Genomic DNA, 22,199 nt, shown 5'->3' with positions numbered 1-22,199 from the left:
AGTGTATTGAGAATCCATGGAATAAATATGCTTAACCTTGTATCCAAGCACCGCCTTTTCTAAAAGAACACTTTACATGTAAATGTGCTGACATTTAACAAAATAGTAACAGGAGATTATCTGAACAAAATGTTTTTCCTCTGTATCAAATTCACAAAACCGGTATTTTTTTGTTACAGCTCACTAAATATCTGGTGTCTAGTACATTATGTACAGGATACTGTAGCAGCCTTTCTGGTTTACGAGTGTATCGTCAATAATCATTGAATGCCAATAGAGTGACTTGTAATTCCAGCATTTGAGAGCTCACTGGAAAAGTGGACAACTAACCCTCACTGGAGTTTACCACGTTACACAACAAATGCATTCGCAACATCCACTTAGCGATTAATCTCTCTAGTTGAGTAACATGGATGCTACAGTTCACCAATTATTTACCCAGAAAAAGGTTATCCATGATGTCACAAATGTGAGGAATCATTTTCTGGAATTTCCGAGGCTCCAATTGACATGGCTGCTCAATACACTTTTAACTAGATTTCTCAACTGACTGAAAGACCTTTGCAATGCTTAGAAAGGTCAGAGATTTTTTTGATCAGTTTTTCAAACAACGGAAAAGCTTAAGAGCCTCTCTTAGGAATGTGGATATGAATATATTGGTATTATAGAGAGCAAAAGAACAGCTATACAAAGTTAACCCGTATGTCCTTTCTCAAGCAATATGATAAACATTTTATTTTGTGTTCAAAACATCAATTTCATATATATACGATAGATAGATAGATAGATAGATAGATAGATAGATAGATAGATAGATAGATAGATAGATAGATAGATAGATAGATAGATTTCAAAACCTATTTATTAGATTTGAATACTATAGCTGCATCACAAGTTTAAATGAAAAATCTCCCACTAAAAATGAATATAGAACAGTATATTATGAACGAGTATCGTATGTCCCGAGAACTTATGTCGTAAAAACCTGCATGATATTTCCATCACTGGAATTTTCATTTGGACAATTACTTTCCACCATTGATTTTTGAACTCAAGTTCATCCAACAGGAAAGTATTTTTCTTCACAGCTGGGCTATCTCTGGTGCTTCAGGAAATAAGAGTGAATTAGTTGGAGGCAGAAGGGCTAGTAGTTGTAATTAATGGTGATAACTCATCATATTTTGAATAATTGATCTCTATTAGGCGGAGGCTTTACAGTGTTAGCCACGTGTAGTCATACTCTATTTTTTGCTAGGACTCTGGATCATAGATCTCTGCCATCACTAGACAGAAAGCTAATATTTCAGCATCTTAATTTTCCATGGGTCCCAAAGAGGCGATAATACCTTAATGCTGCAACACAATTATTATAGTTTTAAATATTGCAATAATTTGAATATCAGTCAAACACATTACAATAATATGTACATACTGCACAGTACGGTTTTCACATCCACAGGAAATATACTGCTTTACCAAATACAGAGCAGCAGACAGACACCGAAAGTATTATTGTTTATACGCAGAAAGTATTATAATAAGAACAAATCCATTACAATTGATGTGGTAAAACTGTTTAATAGGTTGTCATTCAACCAGTCACAGATCTAGACTGAGTTTCCTGTTTTGATTCTGGACATACACTTCCACAACAAACTCTCCAATAATAAGTTGACTTTGAAGTCACATTGGACTACACTGATTTTTTGCATTCAAATCATATGTACAATTCAAAGACATGACTAGATTTCCATAAAATATGTTTACAACTTCTATCCTGAGCCTAATATTTTCATTGTGTTTTTTATCAACAGATTGGTGTGCTGTATGTCTGCAGGGTTGAAAGCCATGATAACTGCCACATAAATACTTTGATCATAATAGAAATTACACTTAGGTCACCCCAAAATTTTCAAAATGTTTGGAAAGCCTGTGTTATGGGTCTACAAACCATAAGTGGGTCCCCCGACCCCCCTTTGTGTTTATCATTAAGTTATACATTATATAACAACTACCATACTTTGCATGAGCTCTCTGGTTGGGGAAATATGTAATATTAAAAATGCCAAGCCTATGAATTCAGTTCCAAAGTGCGGAAAAACAGTTGCAGGCGAGGAGCATCCTGCTTGGGCAGCCAACACAACATAGACAAACAAATTCCACAAAATGCAGGTCTCCTCTAACACAGAGGTACAAAGTAGCGCTCTACTTACAAGTTCATAATGCAATTCTTCATTTATTGTAATAGCCTAGAACAGAGGAGAAACAACATTTCAGGTCCCATATGGACCCTTCATCAGGTCCAATTGGGACCTGAAATGTTGTTTCTCCTCGGTTCTTGGCTGTTACAATAAATGAAGAATTGCATTGTGAACTTGTGAGTAGAGCGCTACAGTGGCGGCCGCCTTTATCCTCCTGCTGCCGCCACCGCAGGATTTTTAAAAACACTGCGGCGCGCGCCGTTTTTCCGTCCGTTTTCCTGCGCCACGGGTGCTTTCAATGTAAAGCGCCATTAGCGCTTGTCTGTTGATGCGGCCGAAGCGTGGGAAACTCTGTGAGAAACAGAGAACATACCCGCATTTTTACGGGTTGGTCGGAGGATAGGAAGGGCCGCAGCAGTACTTTGTACCTCTGTCTTAGAGGAGACCTGCATTTTGAGGAATTTGTAAGCCTATGAATTCAATATAATATTATTGAATGTATAATGCAGCTATATGCAAATTAATGTTGAACAGGAGGGCTGGGTTTGAAAAGATTTAAGTAAACACATAATTATATCTCTCAGCCATATTATTTAACCCTAATGAAGGTCCAGTCGCTGGATTGAAATGTTGGATTTTCCTGTACGTTCAATACAACTACTGTATATGCTTTTGAACACTAATACTGGAGTGCTGTGTCGTACTTCACCACATTTGTTCTTTGCGTGAAGTATTTCTATACTTATTTTTAATGGCCTGTATACTTGTTTCGCCCTCTGTGCCTTATTGAGGTGTGCCTACTGTATATGCGTATTTATATATGTGCAGTTAATATATGATGTATCTGCTATATATATATATATATATATATATATATATATATATATATATATATATATATATATATATATATTAGTGGCTGTTTTTTCATGATCTAGATTAATGATTATTAAAGTTTGGTACAGATCCCCAAAACTTTTTTTGTTGCCAAATAGCCAAATTCTGTAGTTACCCTAATTTAATACAGCCCTAATTTGAATGGATGTCAACTGGATGACCTCTTACATTATAAACCATTGCCTGCTGCAGAAAAAAAAGATATTACTGATATATTATGCCAAAGGCCCATAACATTTCTTTATATCTCAAACATTAGTTCAACTCTTAATTTGATGGCATTTTAGGGTTAAACTCTATACTTTCTAAAGAGTTCAACATCAAATGTATCCTTTTCATAAAGTTCTCATGTTGCTTTTAAAACTCTAACCTTGTACATGAGGTCACAATGGCAAATGCTTTTTTTAAATGCTAATAAAATAGTGATACTATAATAGTGATTCCTTAGCTTGCAAACGATTTAAGTTATAAAGTAACCCATACAGTGCACTCTAGTGGCAAATTGCCAAAGTTACTTTTTTGACAGCTGAGTAATGGGCATCATATGTGCACATAATGTAAAAAGGCTCTCGTTTCTATGGAGCAGTTCATCATTTGAAAGTGCCTGGACATCCCCTCGTTTAATATGAAACCTTTTCTAGAGTGTTTGTTTTCACCAAATAGGTTTGATGTGAATTCAGTTTGCTTATACTACCTTTGAAAATGATATTCATATCCCTGACAAGGTGAAGTGTCACTCTCAATAGATCTTTGACAGTTAGGGGCACATTGGACTGTGTTGTGTTCTTGGATGTTCTATGCGGCTATTTTAACATTCAGTGCAGGTGCCAACATTAGAAGATCACTTTCCAGCAATTAGTCTTATCGGAGCTACAGTAGGGTTTCAATACCCTTTTTATGGTCTTGGACAAGTACAAAATCGATTTGAGGAAGGTAATAACATATTGTTCTCTTTAAAACTGTGAATCGGAGCATACAAAATATACTCAATTATTGTCAAAAACCAAACAAAACTATGTTGTGCTATGTGTGTTTGTATTATTCACTGAAAAGATGTGAGGTTTGCATGTTTACACCAGAACGATATGTATTAACGTTTTACCACCCCCAACCTCTTCCTCCAATGCCTTGAAAATTAATTTATTAATATACAGAAGATGTGCAAATAATATATAGAAAAAAAGGGTTTCATTATCACATATTTTGAATGTATAGCAATGCCATCTTAATTGGCATGTAAATAAATTGCATTTAAACAAATATATCTGGTTATAAAATCCTTGTCAGTTGCCATATGCATTTCCATCCAAATGTTGACATAAATGATACAATCCTAATTAGATGCACTGTAGTGTAGTCTAATATATTGCTTCAAAAGTTGAATATTAAATGGTGTTCTTGGCTAAGCTTAGCTCAGCACTTCATGCAATGTGATGAATTGGCAATGACAAGCCAAATGTGTAGTAAGAGGGTGGGCATAAGAAAATCATGTTACCTATGTAAAGTGTTGCACATACTGAGCATTAAACACGTTGTCTGTTCCCTTACCTTATCTGCCATTATCATTGAGGATCCTCCATGAATACCCAAGATTGGGATAAAAGTCTGAGATGAAATAAAATCCAAAATCTGAGCTATTGCCTCTTGATCAGTGTCATCTCCAAAAACCACACCATGGATCTTTGTGCCTGACATCAGGTCACAAACGTGGGTGATAATGCTTTTAGGGTCCGTCTGGTTCACCAGCAAGGTCACCACATTGACATCAAAGTCTAAAGACATATCCCTTGTCCATAGAGATCGGATGTCTCTCTCTGTGATATACGGAGTCCTTCCCAAAATCACTGCAATGTTCAGGACTGGGAAACTTTTTTCTGCTCCATGACCCAAATCCACCATAATCAGCAGAGCCTGAAGTAGTAATACAGCAGAGCCGAAAGTCCCCATCTTCTCCAGCTTTACTCCCTACAGAAATGATCACAAGCATCAGGATAGTCGTCCACAAGCTCCATTTGAATTTAGCTATTGATCATAAATCAAAAAGCAAAGAAGAGCTGAACTGTTCGTTTGGTGCAGTGAGTTTACCCATTACCTTATAGCAACAAAGTCAATGAGCTCTTTACTTCCCCTTTGTCTTAATCTCAGAGTGTGTTGTTTTCCCCAAACAAGAGATCCCTAGTGTGTGTTGTGAAGATACATAGAGTACTTAGAAAGAAAGACATTCCAGGACTGACTTTTCACAATATAATTGCTCCCATCTCAGCACTATAATATTTGATAAAACAGAGCTAATAGATGAAATACTTATACATCTGCAACAACAAAAATACAGTGTAAAGCTCTCTTATTGTAGTTGGCAAAACAACCTGTCTAAATTAAATAAACTGATTTATAAACATGCTGTTGCTTGTACCTATATTATATTGTATCAATCTAAAAAATATATACGATACTGATTAATCTGATTAATAAATGCCTGAGCATGATCTGTATATTTCAGTGCGTTTGCTAGTTCTCATCTTTTGTACATGCTAATACCTTCACAGCTATGTGTGTGCTCATATAGCATACCGCCAGGCTGCCAATGCACAAGTCCCTCTGATTTTTTGGCCATCTCATTTGATCTTCCAATTTCATTCTTCTGTTCCATGTATTGTATTTAGTTCCTTCATGTATCCAGTGTATCAGTGGATTTCTCTGAGACACTGAAGATTGGTTTCTTCAGGGGACATCCCTGCAGTAGCATTCCTGATACTTACAGCACACTTCCATTCATTGCCAAGCGTCATTCCTATTTACTGTATTTCTATTTCAGCCCTATCAGCATTTATCTACAGTATGTGGTATTCTTACAGCTAGTCACAATCACTCTAGATATAGTAGCAACCAGCTCATTATTTACATCACCTTTCACATGAGCTGCATTGACCTATATTCACCACCCACTTAATGCTCAATAAACAGACACTCTAAATGCAAAATAAAAAGATTAATACAGATTATACTAAAGTGATCATCAATATTTTTGGCTGAAGGGTTGTGCTACTTTTATAGATGACTCTAATGACTCCATCTTCTCTCTTTCTTTCTTTTTTTTTACCATGATAAGAGCACTGCAACTGATTGTCTCGAATAACCCAATTGGGTTAAAAATAGAAATGATACACATACTGTATATTTAAGGTACATAAATAGCACTGCAAGAAATGTATGTTAAGATTGTGTTTGTTAGGGATTGCAGGGAAGCTCCTGCTATTACGTACATTATAAGCCTTAGTTCTGTTCAGCTCTTCATTCATATAGATAAAAGAGAAGTACAAAAGCGCCCCCTCCTGACCAAACCCCTCCCAGCATCTTACTACAAACTCATCCAACATACCAGAGCAGTCAGAATATGTGGTTGCTATTTGGCATGCTGCAAAGTTTGGCATCTCGTAGATCTCAGCACCGTTTGGTAGGATGCTCCTCCAACGTCTCCTCCAAGAACATTTTCCTTGCTGCAGTTTGATTTCCACATAGCTGCCAATAGAACCAACCACCAAAGTTGGTATATATGCAATAGTTGCCTATAGAGAGGTTAAGGAAAAGACAGAGAGGTGGACATTAGGGAAATAATATTCACACATATATTGCCGTTCAGACAGTCTTTGATATGTACGTATTTATTAATTTGTCTTTACAATATTTTACCAGGATATATATCTCGTTTTCAAGTACTGTATGTCCTGAAACAACCTAATGCATAGTATGGGCCAACAAAAGAGAATAGTACCGCATTCTCTATGTGCTGTATTAATGTCGACTCAACTGCACAGGGATGTGGCATTTAGCCAAGATTGGATAGCTTCAAGCTAAACTATCTATGGAAAGAAGTATTCCTGCAGGTTTTACACCCTGATGTGCTGTGGAACTCAACATTCATTCTATAAATTGTGACATTTATAAGCAGAAGCCTATTGCTTTCCAGTCAGCAACTACATACAGTGCATGTTAAATGTACATTGATCAACTACTTGAAGGCTCAATGAAGCCAAACAAGGGTAATTCATCTTAAAGAAAAGGGCAAAACAGACAAAACATGTGTGACATGTGCCAAATTTCATGCAAACACTGAAATTATTCAACTTTGCGCCATATGTTGACACAATGCAGGTAATAGCGCAAACTGCAAGGTGTATTATATAATGACAAGTTTGACAGAGAAATCGACATCTTGCAAACAGTAACTAAACCTGCATTAGTTATGTGTTCACATTCCACGCTATAAGTTTAATACACAAATGTAAAGAACACAAACATTAGCAAAAATGCATGCTTTCTGCTCTTATGTGTTATCTTTGCTACATAAAATGATACAAATGACACACATTTGCTTGGTTTTGTCTCTGCCTCTCCCATTTGGTTCTCCAATTACTCCTGTTATCTCCCCTCCAATTGTTTTCATGTTGAAAACATTTGCAGCAATAAACTGCATAATTGACTGCTGCAGAAAATATATTTTTAACAAAGCAAGCACAGAGCTCCTATGCTAAAACCAACTGTATACATAGGCTCTGATCTAACATTTGATATGCTCACTATCTCTTGTAAACATTGTACTTGCATCAATTAATAAGTCATGAGCACGATCTTGAAATACAATAGCACCGAACATAAAATACTTACTGCATTCTTCTTCCAAATTCTGTAGCCCTAGGCTCAGATCCCACAAAGTCATTTCAGTAAATCCTCTTGCAAGCAATGCAGTAGAAAATGTCTGTTTATACTGTATCTAGATTTTACCCAGCAACTTGTTCACATCGCAGGGAATTCAGCATCACTCAGTATTTAACTCCCCATCCCTCCATGACAAAGTTTAAACGGGGAATTCTTTCTATTAATTGAAATAAATATCCAGTCTTCCTCCTCTTTGTATAGGTATTTCTGTTTGCTGCAGCAGGATTGTAGGACAGCATGCCCAATCTCCTATTCCGCTCAGCTTTTTGTAAACTGCGGGTTGCAGTCAGCAACACATCCTTAAGGTAAGAGTGAGAATTACAGTGAGCTCAACCTCACTGAGTTAGAGCACTGCGAAGAACAGAGATATTGAATGCAAGGCACCAGAGCTGCAGTGAAGTTCAGAGCTGCATGTACAGTAGAATACAAACAGAGAATCCTTTCTGTATTCTGCAGAAGTTCTCGTTGGCTGCTATGCAAACTGAGAAACAGCAGGTGTGTTTGGCAGGAGAAACAAATTGGTATTTTTGTATTGGATTTGTAACTGACAAAACAATCTGTAGATGATATCTATCCTGCTGTGTGTTATTTCATTTTGCCATTAGTTGCATTAGATTTGTATAGTGCAATTATCATGTGTTAAACACTTTTGTGTAAAGATTATAACCAATTACTGTACATGTATGTTAAAGATTTGTGTTGTATACTGTATGCTTATTCAACCAACATTGTGCCATAAACCGCCTTTTAACATGTCACTGCCCTTGGTGCTGAAATCACATTGCCACTGTGCTGCATTGACGGTAAACCAAAAATACCTTGTCAACATGTTCCTATAAGCCTTACATGACCTCCTGTTTCTTGAGTTTATATTTTACAAGCCTTGTCTTCCTTTTGTAAGGTGTAATGTGCACATTTGGTACAGTCCATAAGGATAAGGTTCAGTCTTAATTCATTCAACCTAACAACTTAAGAAGACTGCATTTCAAAGTTTAACAGCTGTGTGATTACTGCAAAAACTGCAGTGCATTAGAGTTATCAAAGAAAAAAAACATTGAAAACTATGGATTGTGTAGTACTCTTTAATGTGGCAACCACAAAATAGCCTCATGATTCGTTTTGTTTCATGGTTACACCTCATTTCTGCCCTTCTTGGACAGCCATACTGTTCTTTTCTCTCCTACACCATTGCAGAAGAACAAAGTGGTAGACATTTTCTGCCACTATTTGGACTGTATATGCATGGGTACATCTGACACAGATGCGCATAGCATCTATTTCTTTACTACAAACGAAGCGTCACTGGTACATTTTAATAAGGTGGTAAATGTATCAAGGTATTGTGCCAGCCCACAGATTAAAACCACCTTTCAGTTTCGACAACATTTTTATTACAAGTAAAGGGATGTGCTCTAGAAAATGTATGGCTAGATGTTTTTAAACAATGGTATGAATATGAATAAACGGTAAGGTTCAAGATATGAATTAAAGTGATAGTTGGATTTTTAAAACAAGCTTTACATTTCTTACTGTGTTTATATTTAATCTATGAGGGTCTTTCACCAGTGGCTGTAAGTACAGTAGCAAACATCCTAAAATTGCACAATGCATCGTATTTGCAGTACATAGCAAATATGCAGTGTATCTGCTTATCTCAGTTGTGGTACCTTGTGCTCATATTGCATAATTAGAAACTTGTCAGAGGTTTCTAGAATACCCACTTGCACAGCAACATTGGTGCAATTGTTACAACAAATGGAGGGCCTTCTTCAGTCTCCAAACTGCATAAATGTGTCAATAATGGTCCAAAAAAGCATCATCAGATTTTATAAACAACAACAAAAGCAACCCATAATGTCTTTGCACATGGTTATTATTTCTCAACTTACCAAAACAGCTAAAATCCTAATAATACCTTAACATTATAAAGGCATTTGCTCTATCAGTGATCAAACTTGTATACCATACTGTAGTCGTACAGTTATGAGATTGTTTACACATTAAACTATGTTTTAAGTATTTGTATATATTATAATTATGATGTATTTCATTTCATATGAGACTGGGCCAAATATCTTATACCCAAGATATTCAGTAACAAACACAATAGATAAGATGTTTTACTTATTTTCAAATCGACATACTGGGTACTGCTTAACATAAAGTATGCATTGCTAGAAAAGCCTTTACATTTTATGAGAATAGCGATAGACAGCACTCTGAGAAAGTAACAAATAGACAATTGCAGGGTGCCAAAGGAACAATGGAGGACTCTAATTCTTCCAAAAACAGTAACCAATACAACAACGTGTTCCAGCACTCACAGACTCTTTAGAGCCAGTGAGTGCTGGAACACTTTGCTGTATTGATTCCTATTCCTTTTTTTTTTACTATTACTGCTTTTTTTTTGGTTAATGCTTTACCATGCTACTGTTGAATATCACAATGTGTGCCCTTTGCCTTGCTTCTATTGTCTGTTCCCATATCATCATAAAACACACTGCATACTTCTATAGTGACATGCTCCTTAACATCAACTGTATTTTACAATGCCTTAATCTCAGCATCACCATCAATTACTTATTTTTTTATCATTTAGATACAATTAAACGTGGCACTGCTACGGGGGGGGGGGGAAATTATGTCAATGCCAAAAGTAAATAGCAGTCAAAAAAATTAAAAGTAAATGCCCAGTAAATTGCCATTCTTTTACTCCTATCTCTCCTTTTGGGAGGTGATAAATATCCCTTCACATTTTCTTTATGCTGTATCTAACAATGAAACAATGAAACAAGTAATTTCTTTTCATTTGATACTAAAATGTATCTCAAGAGTCTTTTAACATAAAGACTTAAAGAAAAGAAGAACAGTGTAGCAAATCCTATATATTTCTTTAAACAGATGTACAGTAACATATATTCATAAATCTGTAAGACCAATGATCCTTTAAATGTGCTATTTGTGTTTAATGAAAAAAAAATGGATTGATACAAGGTGTACTTTTAAACAGAAGTAAACAATTAACTTTCAAATATAGATCCTGGAACTAGAGTTTTTGTTTTATTGTTTTCAAATGTTTTAAATATTTGGTCACAGATGGTTCCTCTATTTAAATGGTCTAGGCTGTTCATTTGGCAAAATGCTACTGGACAACTTACCAATTGATGCATGGTATGATTGCCTTGAGCTCACATCAACTCTGCTACAACATGATGACCGGCTTTCTTTTTAAAGCAAAGCATAACAAATAGATCCAATTATGTCTGTTATTCTGACCCATTGCTTCACTTGTCCCCTGGAAAACACACTTTTTCCAACTGTCATCTGTTAAAGAAATAGCAAATGGAAGTGTCTTTATTCAAGAGCTATGTACAGTGAGCCTAACAAATTTAAACCTTTCAGTACTAATGGGATGTGAAACACAATGTGTGACAATGAGTTACACGACCATCTGGCACTGAAGTGTTTTGAATTTGTAGGGTGTGCAGGAACTCTGGCATAGATTCATTCCTTATGGCTATGTTCACTGTAATTGAATAAACTGCTGTGTTTCAAAATATGTTTGCCATGTAAAAGGAAAGTAAGGCAGTAGTATGCAGCAGCAGCAGCAGCCGCAGCAATCTTTTGTGTCAACAGGGGAGTAAGGTATCAAAGTCTCACAGTCATAAAACTGGGGCAAAGTATAGCAAAGGTATTGCACCATATTTGTCAAAGAATGTTCCATTAGATAAAATGGTGTAAATTGTTGCAATTTACATTGACACACTGATGCAAGGTGACGCAGAGTCAAAATGACACAATTTGACCCAATGGTCCAGTTTGAAACATTTGATAAATGTCTCCATGTATGCCTTTTTAGGAACACATAACTATTGAGGCATGTGGCAGGACGGCCTCTCGGCAAGGTCAGTAAGACTCTAGATGCTGTGTAAAGCTTTAACGGTAGTGGTTTATTAGCCACAAACAAATAAACATAATGGGTACTGTCCCTTTAAATCATAATAAAACATAGGGAAAAAACACCTATTCCCTTTAGGGAAAGCTAACTACACCATAGCTTTTTACCTCACTAAGTGCATGGCCAGCTAAACTGGTTCCCAAGCCAAAATATTCCCTGGCATATGGAGCAAGGTAAAACAGTCTCTGCATACAACAATACAGTGTTTTTTGTTTATCTGACAGTCCTTTGGAGTAGACGTCACTGCTTCAGCATGGCCTTGCATCCTTTCTTCCTAGGGGAATTCAGCCCCACCTTGAGCCCAGAGACCTCCTCTGTCCAAGCTTCCACAGCTGTGGAGCACTTCTATCTCCCCCTTCTCTGGGGAAAACAGTCTCTATGTATCACTTCCAGCATGGCAGCTTCCTGTGTCTGTTTTAAAAGACTTCCTTGTTCATTTAGACCATGTTGATTAGCTGCACCCGAGGTTAGCTTATCCAAGGGAAATTAACTCCATGTATGCTGGCCCTCTATTCCATAAGGACAGTGACTCCGTCACAAGTCAATAAAGGTAATTTCACTTTACTATTAAGTATGAGAAATATTTCACCAGTGGCCAAATCTCAAATGCACAAATGGCTCGATAGTCTATATGATATGTTTACTCCTGCTAACATTGTATTTAGTGACCATACAAATTAAAAGAATCTAGTTTTATAGTGTATCTCTTAATGGTGCAATCTGTGGAAAGAATACAGTTCCCAACAGATACGCCTAATGAAACATAGAAAGAAAGTTAGTTACTGCATTTCCACCAATGAATAGACATAACACTTGTCAAATAACTGTAAAAAGAACTGTAACTCACTCTGGTATATTTGCGTCATTTGTTGTTAAGTTGAATGGTTTGATTCTCAGGGGTAGTTCATAAGATACTTGCCCTTTGATGAACATTATTTTAAAAGCTTCAGAAATTTTCAGAAAAGATCAGCTAGTAATATGAGATCAGGTCACCACAGCGCTTCCATAGTCTGCAGCCTATTTGTTTGTAATACTTTCCTTAACATTTTTCTCTGTTACATTGACATTTAGTTGTTTGACTGCACTGCATAGCCAATGTTTGCCTCCAAAGAGATCCACTTCACATGGATTGTACTATGTGTTTTGTAATAATATTCCTGTAACATCCCGAATATAAAAAATATATAGGCACATACTATTGCATGCAAATCATTTTAAATAAAGGGTCCAATCACTAGTTTGTTCTAACACATAACATCCTATACATTACTTTACATACTTTTAAATACCTTATTAGAAGCTGCCTCATGTAAATGCTGATTTTGTGTGTTTTACATTTCCCAGAAACACCTGTGTTTACATAGTAACATAGATAAGTTTGAGAAATTATATCCATCAAGTTTATCCATTGTTAAAATCTAATTGGTAAAGAGACAGCCTAGAGAACATGTGGGATGTCGTAGTGGATACAACACAATGGACCACATCCAAGTCATACAAGAAGTGATTTACTAATGTAATTAACATGATCTACCACTCAGCTTTGGACTAGTAAGTTTCGAAAAAAACATTTGATTCTGTCCACACTTCAGCATTTATAAATGTATTAAGAAGAGAAAGTGTTGAACAAGCATACATTGACATTATAAGGAACATTAACAAGAATGCCACATAACCATTAGATTACATGAAGATGCAAGCAAGGTAAGTATTAACAAGGGACTAGGGAGACACCATGTCTCCAATGCTTTTCACAGCAACACTTCAAACATTGTTTAATAGATTGCATTTGGAAGAAAAAGAAATACAAATCAATGGTGAATACTTGAGTCACCTACGATTTGGAGATTACATTGTTATTTTTGCCACAAGTCCAGAAGACCCCAGGCAACAAATCAGAGAATTTGCTGAAGCAAGAAAAACCAAAGTGGGCCTTCAAATTAATCTCAGCAAGACCAAGTGATGTTCAACAAATGTGTAAACTCTGCCAAAATAAATGGAACAGAACAAGAAGAAGTCGAAGACTATGTCTATCTTGACCGGCAAGTACCAATGGATGCAAACTTTAGGAATGGAATCAATAGGACACTGAAGATGGGATACAACACATTTGGAAGAAAGAAGACAATATTTGAAGGAAAACTTCCACTGTGCCACAAGAGGAAAGTTTTTGACCAGTGTATTCTACCTGTGCTCACGTATGAATGTGAAACTTAAACCTTAAATGCCAAGACAATTCAGAAGCTTCAGACAACTCAAGTATATATGGAGATGTGTATGCTGGGTATTTCTGCGAACAGACAGGAAAAAGAATGAATGGGTTTGCAACCAAACAAAAGTCTGTGACATCATCACAAGGGTGACAACATTGAAATGGCAGTGGGCTAGACTTATCACAATAAGAAATTACCATTGTTGGACAAATGTGGTACTAGAGTGGATTGAGAGGAAAATTAAAAGATCAAGACGAGGACCAAAATTAAGATGGGAGGATGAAATCTGAAAAGGCAAACAAAGAAGCCCAATGAAACATTTTCAGAGCGAGAAAAGGCATTTATTTCCCAAATCTTCAATTGAGACTTTCCAAAATACGTTTTTGTTTTCCACCATTAATTCTCTGTTTAGCCAATGAATCTCTGTTGCAATTCCCCACGTATTTTCTCATCTCTAGCAAAACCCAGGTTTCAGGCTTTGGATGGGACTGGAATTTAGCATCATTAAATGAAATATTTGGCTAATTTAGATAATCGTGTGACTCATCTCTGACTTATTCTCAGCTATTTTCATGAAAACAAAGGTCTAATTTGCATGGTTCACATACTTGGGCAAAGGTTTTACAGATTTCTAATCCTGACTCCAGTAACAACAATCAAATTTCCCTGTTAATCAATTTTCTTCCTGTATTTTACCCATAGGTTATATCCCTGTATACATTTTCTTTCTAAAAAGATATCTAACCATTTCTTAAATATATCTACTGTGTCTGCCATCCTCTTTTCAAATGTAATCCATCCTACATTGTAATTATGATAGTCTTTATAGTGTACCATTAATGAGAATGCTCAAGGAGTAGCTCAGAGGTAATGTAATTGCCTTTGAAGTAGGTGAATCCAGTTTGGATCCCAGTGTCAGATCTCCTTGTGACTTTGAGCAAGCCACTTTATCTTTCCCTTAGCGAGTGGAAGATACCGTGTACACTGCGCCATATAAGAAAAAATAAATACTTTTATCATTAAAAAGCATACTTCAGAAAGATAGGAAGTACTGTATGTATGGCCAGAGATAGCCAGCAACAGTAATTAGGTTCACACAGAGTCAGACATACAGTACCTTAGAATATGATGTAGTTATTGATCAATAGACTTACATTCTAAGGTTTGTCTGATTCATGATGTGTTATTGTCACGTTCGTATTCATCAATACAGCAAAAAATACTGTTACCTTTGATATAGCTTACCAAGAGCTAAAGTTTATCTAACCTGATCTCTCGGTCTCATTCTCAGGAAATGTAACGTCTGCAGGACACATCCATCTGTGAAGCATTTTGCAAATGTCTGGTTTGAGGTTTATATTATCATGGTTGTTGTGAAGAGCTATTGATCCAACCTTTCTTAATTGTTTCAGTTGTATCACAAAGAATACGCTTCAACTTGATGTTTCTTTACTTTGTTACAGTATATTCCAAGTTTCTGTTATTCTATATACCATTATAAATCAACATTGTAGTATCCAAACATTTCATTTTCTTGTAATACGTACATTTTCCCAATTAATATATTTAGTACAATATGGACTACCAATTGCTTTCCATCCAATAATAAAATCGTTATAAATGACATAAAAAGAATTTAAAAAACATATATATTCTGATATATAAATATATGATATTACATATCGTAATGAATGAGAAAAAAACTCTCTGACACACTCGACACACTCTACACTCAAGCGAACAATGAAGAGTTGTTATATAAATTTCATCCCAAATTGGACATTTTGAGCAATAAAAAAATATTTTGGAAAAGTTTGCAATCATAATAATTGTAAATGTGTCATCAAGAAAAATATCCCTAGCAGCATTTTTTTCCCATTATATCCATATACCTTATTTAGTTTTTTGTTTATTTGTCACCGCCGCAGTTAAACATTTATTTGCATACGTGCAAGGTCATATTTAACATTTTCCCACTACAGCACAGATCCACTAAAGGGGACTAAGCTTTAGCACACCTTTGCTCCCGCCCAAATGAATGAGAATTAAGGCATGCCAGAGCTTAGCACCCTTTTGTGATTCTGGGTCTTTGGGTGGTTTCTGGAAACTTGAAGAATAAAGAGAAATCCTCACTTTAATACATCTTTCAAAATAACCATTGTGACCTTGTATGTAGTAGAACCTTATGCAAAATAATTATTGTAATCCAAAATGTTAGTTCATAATTAAGATTAGACTGATTTTTGTATGTACTACGAGGATTTAAGTCCTCAAATAGTTACTTAGCTCAAGTTTCTATAGAGGTTATTTTTTTTTATCTCTTTACCAGTAAATTTTTCAGTGGCTTCCCCACTTTTGAAACCAAGGTTATGGCCTAGATTTACTAAACTTCTATATTACGCCGTTAAAAGATTGTGCTTCAAAGATGTGTAATTTCAGCAATATTGTTTCGAAATTGCCCGGCATTTGCGAAGAATAACGTATTCATAAGTGGATTGCGTTATTCAATGATTATTTGCATACACTTAAAAAGCAGGAACTCAGCGTTAAATGATGCTAATGATACCAAAAAGCATTAATGCATGGGAATCTGCATTAATCAGCACTAGCAATGCAATTGAGTGCATGGGGTTGGAGAGATCACACTTTTCTACCTAGGGTTATGTAATCGGATGTGAGCAGCCTAACACCAACCTGGGATAGGTGATAACACTTGGTGATATTTTTTGGGGCAAGCCTGAAATCGCGAGGTATTGGAGTTTAGTAAATACAGTGTGAAATGGTCATTAACACTTCGTTCTTCATTTTCATTCATTTGCATGATCAGTTGTGATACTGCCTTTAAATGTACCGCTTCTGCATATACAGTGCAATTAGACAATACATACTCATGTGCATGCTAATTAGACTTCCTGGCTTTACATTTAGCCCACACTTATCGGTCTGAAAAAATTAGAGGTACAAGTGCAATATTTAAGCGTAAAACCTTTAGTAAATACAGAAGTCAAAATAACTTCTTTTTTCTTTTACCATTAATGAACAGCAATATACATATCGAAGTTAAGTAAATCTAGGAATATGATAATTGGCCATATATGCAGAGTGGTGTTAATCCATTCTTTTAAATGGGTCATAAGGGATTTTTCGGTTCTGGAATTTGTCTTATGGTATAGTACCGCTAGGTAAACATAGCCTTTCCTGCAGTTTAGGGGGGTGATATCGCAATGTAAGGAAGTACAAAGAAGTACATTGTGATGTATTTCTTTATTTTCATAATGCAAATTGTTAGCTGGACTTTTGCACTAAATTTATCAAATTAATCTGTTTGAAAGCAACTGGGGGTTTCCTTTGATACTTCCACTGCATTTTATTTGCACTAGTTGTACCATGGTTTGAGAGCTGGAAGAGTTTGGTATATAAGACCAAGTTCCTTTGAGCAAAGAACTGTTTGCCTACCGCATCTATTCGCTATACAGTATGTGAGGATACCATCCAATCAACTACATGCACTGCACTGTACTGTATATCCACTACAGGAAACCAAACCATAATAATGCCAATTAATAATATTAATAAAATTTTATAATTCATCATTTTTATCTAGGAATGGTGGGGGTACAATTTGCTGTAAAATTGTGCACATTGGTATTTCACATAGGTCTACTTGATGTTTGTGAATTTCTTCTTGCATGAACAGAGCAGTGAAAATCAGAAAGACAACTGCGCACATTGTATATCACAAATGTCATTTTCTTTGGGGGAACCTATCTCATTTGGTCCATATTGTATTACTTCTGATATTCATGGAATATGGCAGCGCAGCCTGATTTGATCTGCTACCGTTCAAAGAGAAATATGCCAACAAAGGCCAATGAATTTGTTCTTAGGTGCAGCATTAATATCAGTGTAACTGTAACAATCTGTGCAGCCGCGATTTGCACCACTGCATGCGACACATTCATCAAGCCCTGACTATCCAACAAGGTCATTCTCTAGACTATTAAGAGGAAGGATGGAATGAAAACTGACACTTTGTCCCCTTGTGACCTTTTAATGTTACAGTTCAGTGATGAGGGCACCTGCAACCCATGATGAGATAAGGATAGTGTGAATTTAAGTTTAACTTCTATCCTTTTGATTTGGGTTGAAAAAAGAGCCATTTCTATTAGCAATATGATATGATTTGCTATATTTTAAAAAGTCTACTGCACAACAGGATAGATAACATATACTAATATTGGGAAATTAAAGATTATTGTGTTTAGTTTTCTTATCAAGCTAGTTTGAATCTAAATGTGTACTCAAAATGTTTAATATGGATACATAAACAGATATAGTGAAGTGCTTATTTTAATACTAAAATGTGTTTCTCCCTTGAAAACTAGATAGTGGTATGGTCAAGCACAGTATGAAAATCAATTCATGATGTTACAAGAAAGTCGTTCTTTAAGGCAGAAGCTTACTGTCTATTACCGATACAGTTGAGTAATCATGCAAATAAGACAACACATTTTTATACCACATTGGCCTGCATATAGTGCTATGTTTTCTTTCTTAAAATGTCCTTCTGAAAACTGTCCTCGTATTATATGCGCAGCCTAACACCATGTATTTTTATGTAGAACACCTTCAAAACTTTAGGGTCGTATTATGTGCGAGGCCGTACTATATTTGGGCCAATGCGGTATATGCCACTTTAAAAAATAATTTAAAGGCTAAACATGGTCATTGCAATTGCGAGCTTTATGAGGTGCATGTAAAATACATGATGAATACTTTTTGTAATAGTAAATGCCAGCGCAATTACAACTAGTTATTACTTTACTTGGCCAAACATACATTAGGAGGTCTACAAGATATATTTATGTTGTGATTCACAAATAACATGTTTTTCTTGGAGTACTTAGACTTTTTTTTTTTTAAACTTCATTTTTTTTAAATTCTCAGTTTAGAATGCGTACAGGGATATAGAAAAAGGAAAAGAATATCTCAAGCCCAGAACTCAAAAACATATCCATGTATAATATATTTAAGGCAGTTTCCATTGACTCGTTTGATGTCACGGGGTCCCAACTTACTTAATGCTGTAATTGTGTATTTTTTTAATCTAACTTTATCCTTCATATTGGCTAAATGCTTAATGCCTGGTGCCAGAGGAGAGTGCTACATCCCTTGGGAAGCTCAAACAGACTCTACCATTACAATTATGCCATTTGGACAATGTAACGTTAGGAGTGTCCACCTCAAAAATGTTGAGATGTTCTGTCAGGTATAAAGAACGGGAGTAGCCCATATGGAACTAGACTCTTGATAAAGGGATACTTTTAGCATGGAACGTTGAGTCTCTTTGCCTTGGTGTCAGCCTGGTATATTTTAGACCACTTTTTATACTGGTAAGGAGGATTTTTTTTCTTCGTGTTTTTAGTATTTTATATTTTCTCTTTATTTATTTTTCTCCATATATTTGATATTATACAATTGTATGATAATGCATGCATTGCTATATGTCTTTTTGATATAATATATTTCTAATACAATTTTGCATCTACAGTATACTAAATGAAATGACTTGGGTCTTTATTATTCTTTACTGTGACGCATGAGCTTCTACTCTTCATTTACTTGTATTTGTGGCATAAGGGGAATGCCAATTGAATTTTGTGTCACTGTTGTTTGATTAATTTCCTGTTTTGCCCTTCAAGAACAGATGCTAGCAGGTATATCACTCTTTTGAACTTTGTTTACATGATTTGCCGTAACATTGAACAGAAAACGTTAATATGGTTTTAGCCTTTAAATTGACATCTAGAGGGCAATATGGACCTTTACAAACCCCCGAGGAAGGGAACCACTGATTACCAAAGCACATTGTTTATTGTCTCCAGTGGGGATGTCATCCAGCCAGGAAGCCAGCACCTCTGCACCTCGCGGGAGCGAGAGACACTGAACCAAGGCAGATATCAGGAAACAGACCAGGGTAATTCTCAACTACATGGAAACCTGCTTATGTGTCAATAGAGCACTTTCATTTGTGAGTGCATTAACTTTATTTCCACTTGTAAATGAAGAAAATAATAATGATTACCATAGAGGTGTTGTGTCCTTTTCAGCTTCTGTGTTGTAGCTTTAACTTAGCATTAGAATTTGCATTCATCAGAGAGAGAGAAGCAGAAAAAATAAAGAAAAAATAAATATAAATAACATTGGGAGTAAAATCAACAGGGGAATCTAGGGTAAAACCGTTTCCAGGGTACATGTGCCCTTTAACAAAACAAAGGGTGAGAATAGGGTATCAGCAGCATAGGGGGTAGTCTATGGGTCCAAACAGAATGGAGTCTGCACACAACAGTAGCCAGCACATGTCTTAGTAACAAGTATAACATGGTATAACAATGAATAAAAACAGTTATGTTGGCTAGAGGTGATTTATAAAAATGTCCAGTTACAAACTTAAAACAACACTCTGAAATATTGCAGTAATACAGAAACTATAATAATACAACAACAGTAACTAAAGCATAGATACTCCATGTAATAGTGGGGCACTTGTCTTGCAATTACTTTTACATTATTAGCCATAAAAACAGAAATTCTTTTTCAGTTACATGTAATAGCAAATAACTCATATTAACCAGTTTTGCAGTACATTGGTGAATAGAAGCTGTGATACAATCACTGTCTCTAGGTGCAAGAATAGGGCAGCTATGGGACTTTCCAGCATACAGAGAGTTAATTCCCCTAGAGAAGCCAGCAGCAGCTGAACACTAATTGAGCAGGCTGAACTCCTAATTTCTCATGGAGTTTTAACAGTCAGGAAGTGACTACACACTGGGGGACACTGATGTTCCAAGAGAAGGGGTACAGAAAAGAGTTATCCCCAGCTGTGGAAGCTGGCACAGTCCCCTAGACCCACTGGACGGTGGTCGCAGAGTCTGCTGGGACTGCCTGGGTCTTAATCCCTGGAAGAGGTAAGAAGGATGTGAGACTGTGCTGAAGCGGGGATGCCCTGTCCTTAACATTGGACTTACAGAGGAGCGATTCTCTGAGCTCTCGTGGGCCTGAGCTCCCCTAGGAAGGAAGGACATGAGACCGTGCTGAAGCGGGGATGTCTGCTCCATAGCCTTGGAGTAACAGATAAGAGAAACACTATATTTAAGAGATGTACCTTTTGGGTTAATTGATTGTGTGTTAAGTCCCCTTTCAGTCCATCTCTATTGGCGCTCCTCCAACCTTTGTAGGCCTTGGGAGAACTGATTTTGCTTTTCTGCCATTGTAGAAGGTGGTGATGGAGGCTCCAAGCCCAAGCATTCAAGCGGTAAATTACGTGCTGAATCTTTTATAGAAATGTGTACGTCATTGTGAGAAGTGATCAGTCTAAATAAGAAATCCCACTGAATACTTTATGCTGTTCTTAGGAAGTAATCCAGTGATCTATTTAATTTCTTTAAGTTTGCTGGGGCCCGGTCAGCAAAAATCTGAATCCAATCCTTCAAAGTTGACTTCCTAGGCTCTCATTGCAGTCATTATAGCAGCCATCATAGCTCTTTTACTTCGTCCCTTGGTTTCTCTAAATCTTCCATTTCTTTTTTTGGTGGAGTCACAGATCACACTCGTCAGCTCAAGCCTTTCATCCTTGCCAGGCTCACACTGTAGACTGCTGCCAGGTTAGAATACAAGTTACAAACAATACAGCCACATGGTACTGCTTCATAAAGAGTACAGTTAATTTAGTTAATTGCACATAAACACAGGCGGGGCCTCTCGGCCATATGCACATCTGCCCGACACGTTTTGTGACTTCGTCCCTTCCTCAGATGGGGAACTGAAAAAAAAAAACATACTCTTTTTACACCGTACTCACAGTGCTATGTGGTTGTATTCTTTTTTTTGTTGGAAGGCTGGCACTTTGTATCAGATTCATACACCGATCTGGTGCATGGCGAGGTGCCCTGTTCCATTAGCCAGATGGTGCATTCCTGGCATTTGAAAAGTTCTGAAATAAGACAAGTCATTTTAGAAAGTGTCACAGAGCGATGTTCATGTTCTGCATGTGCACCCTGTAATTAGACTTTTTATTGTAACTAAGATCCCGTGTAGATTTCCTGAGACAGTACATATGTAACAGCTCTTCTACTTATTATCTTTTTTAACATGAAACAATATAAAAACAATCATTCATGAAAAAAAAACTAATCAATAACTACTATACCCCAA

The 22,199-nt window shown here is 36.3% G+C and overlaps 2 protein-coding genes across 5 annotated transcripts in view; one reads left to right on the top strand and one right to left on the bottom strand.

Moving 5' to 3' along the window:
* LOC142463075 (glutamate receptor ionotropic, NMDA 2A-like) overlaps positions 1 to 8,245 on the bottom strand; it is a 412,218-nt gene extending 403,973 nt beyond the window's left edge. The window contains exons 1-3 of one of the 2 annotated variants that reach the window (XM_075565336.1): positions 7,764 to 8,245; positions 6,478 to 6,664; positions 4,647 to 5,063 (exon numbers count right to left, since the gene is read on the bottom strand). In XM_075565336.1, coding sequence (XP_075421451.1) covers positions 4,647 to 5,045 — 399 coding nt within the window. In that variant the 5' untranslated portion in view covers positions 5,046 to 5,063; positions 6,478 to 6,664; positions 7,764 to 8,245. Of the gene's footprint in view, positions 1 to 4,646; positions 5,064 to 5,636; positions 6,091 to 6,477; positions 6,665 to 7,763 lie in introns of those variants that run through there. The other variant, XM_075565335.1, reaches the window with a different exon arrangement.
* The window catches only part of GRIN2A (glutamate ionotropic receptor NMDA type subunit 2A), a 1,360,048-nt gene that overhangs the window by 946,158 nt on the left and 391,691 nt on the right, over positions 1 to 22,199 (top strand). The gene's annotated exons all lie outside the window — the stretch shown is intronic.

This window comes from Ascaphus truei, chromosome 11 (genome assembly GCF_040206685.1).
Source record: "Ascaphus truei isolate aAscTru1 chromosome 11, aAscTru1.hap1, whole genome shotgun sequence".
Taxonomy (NCBI): Eukaryota; Metazoa; Chordata; class Amphibia; order Anura; family Ascaphidae; genus Ascaphus; species Ascaphus truei.
This window is presented reverse-complemented; position numbering and strand designations above follow the sequence as displayed.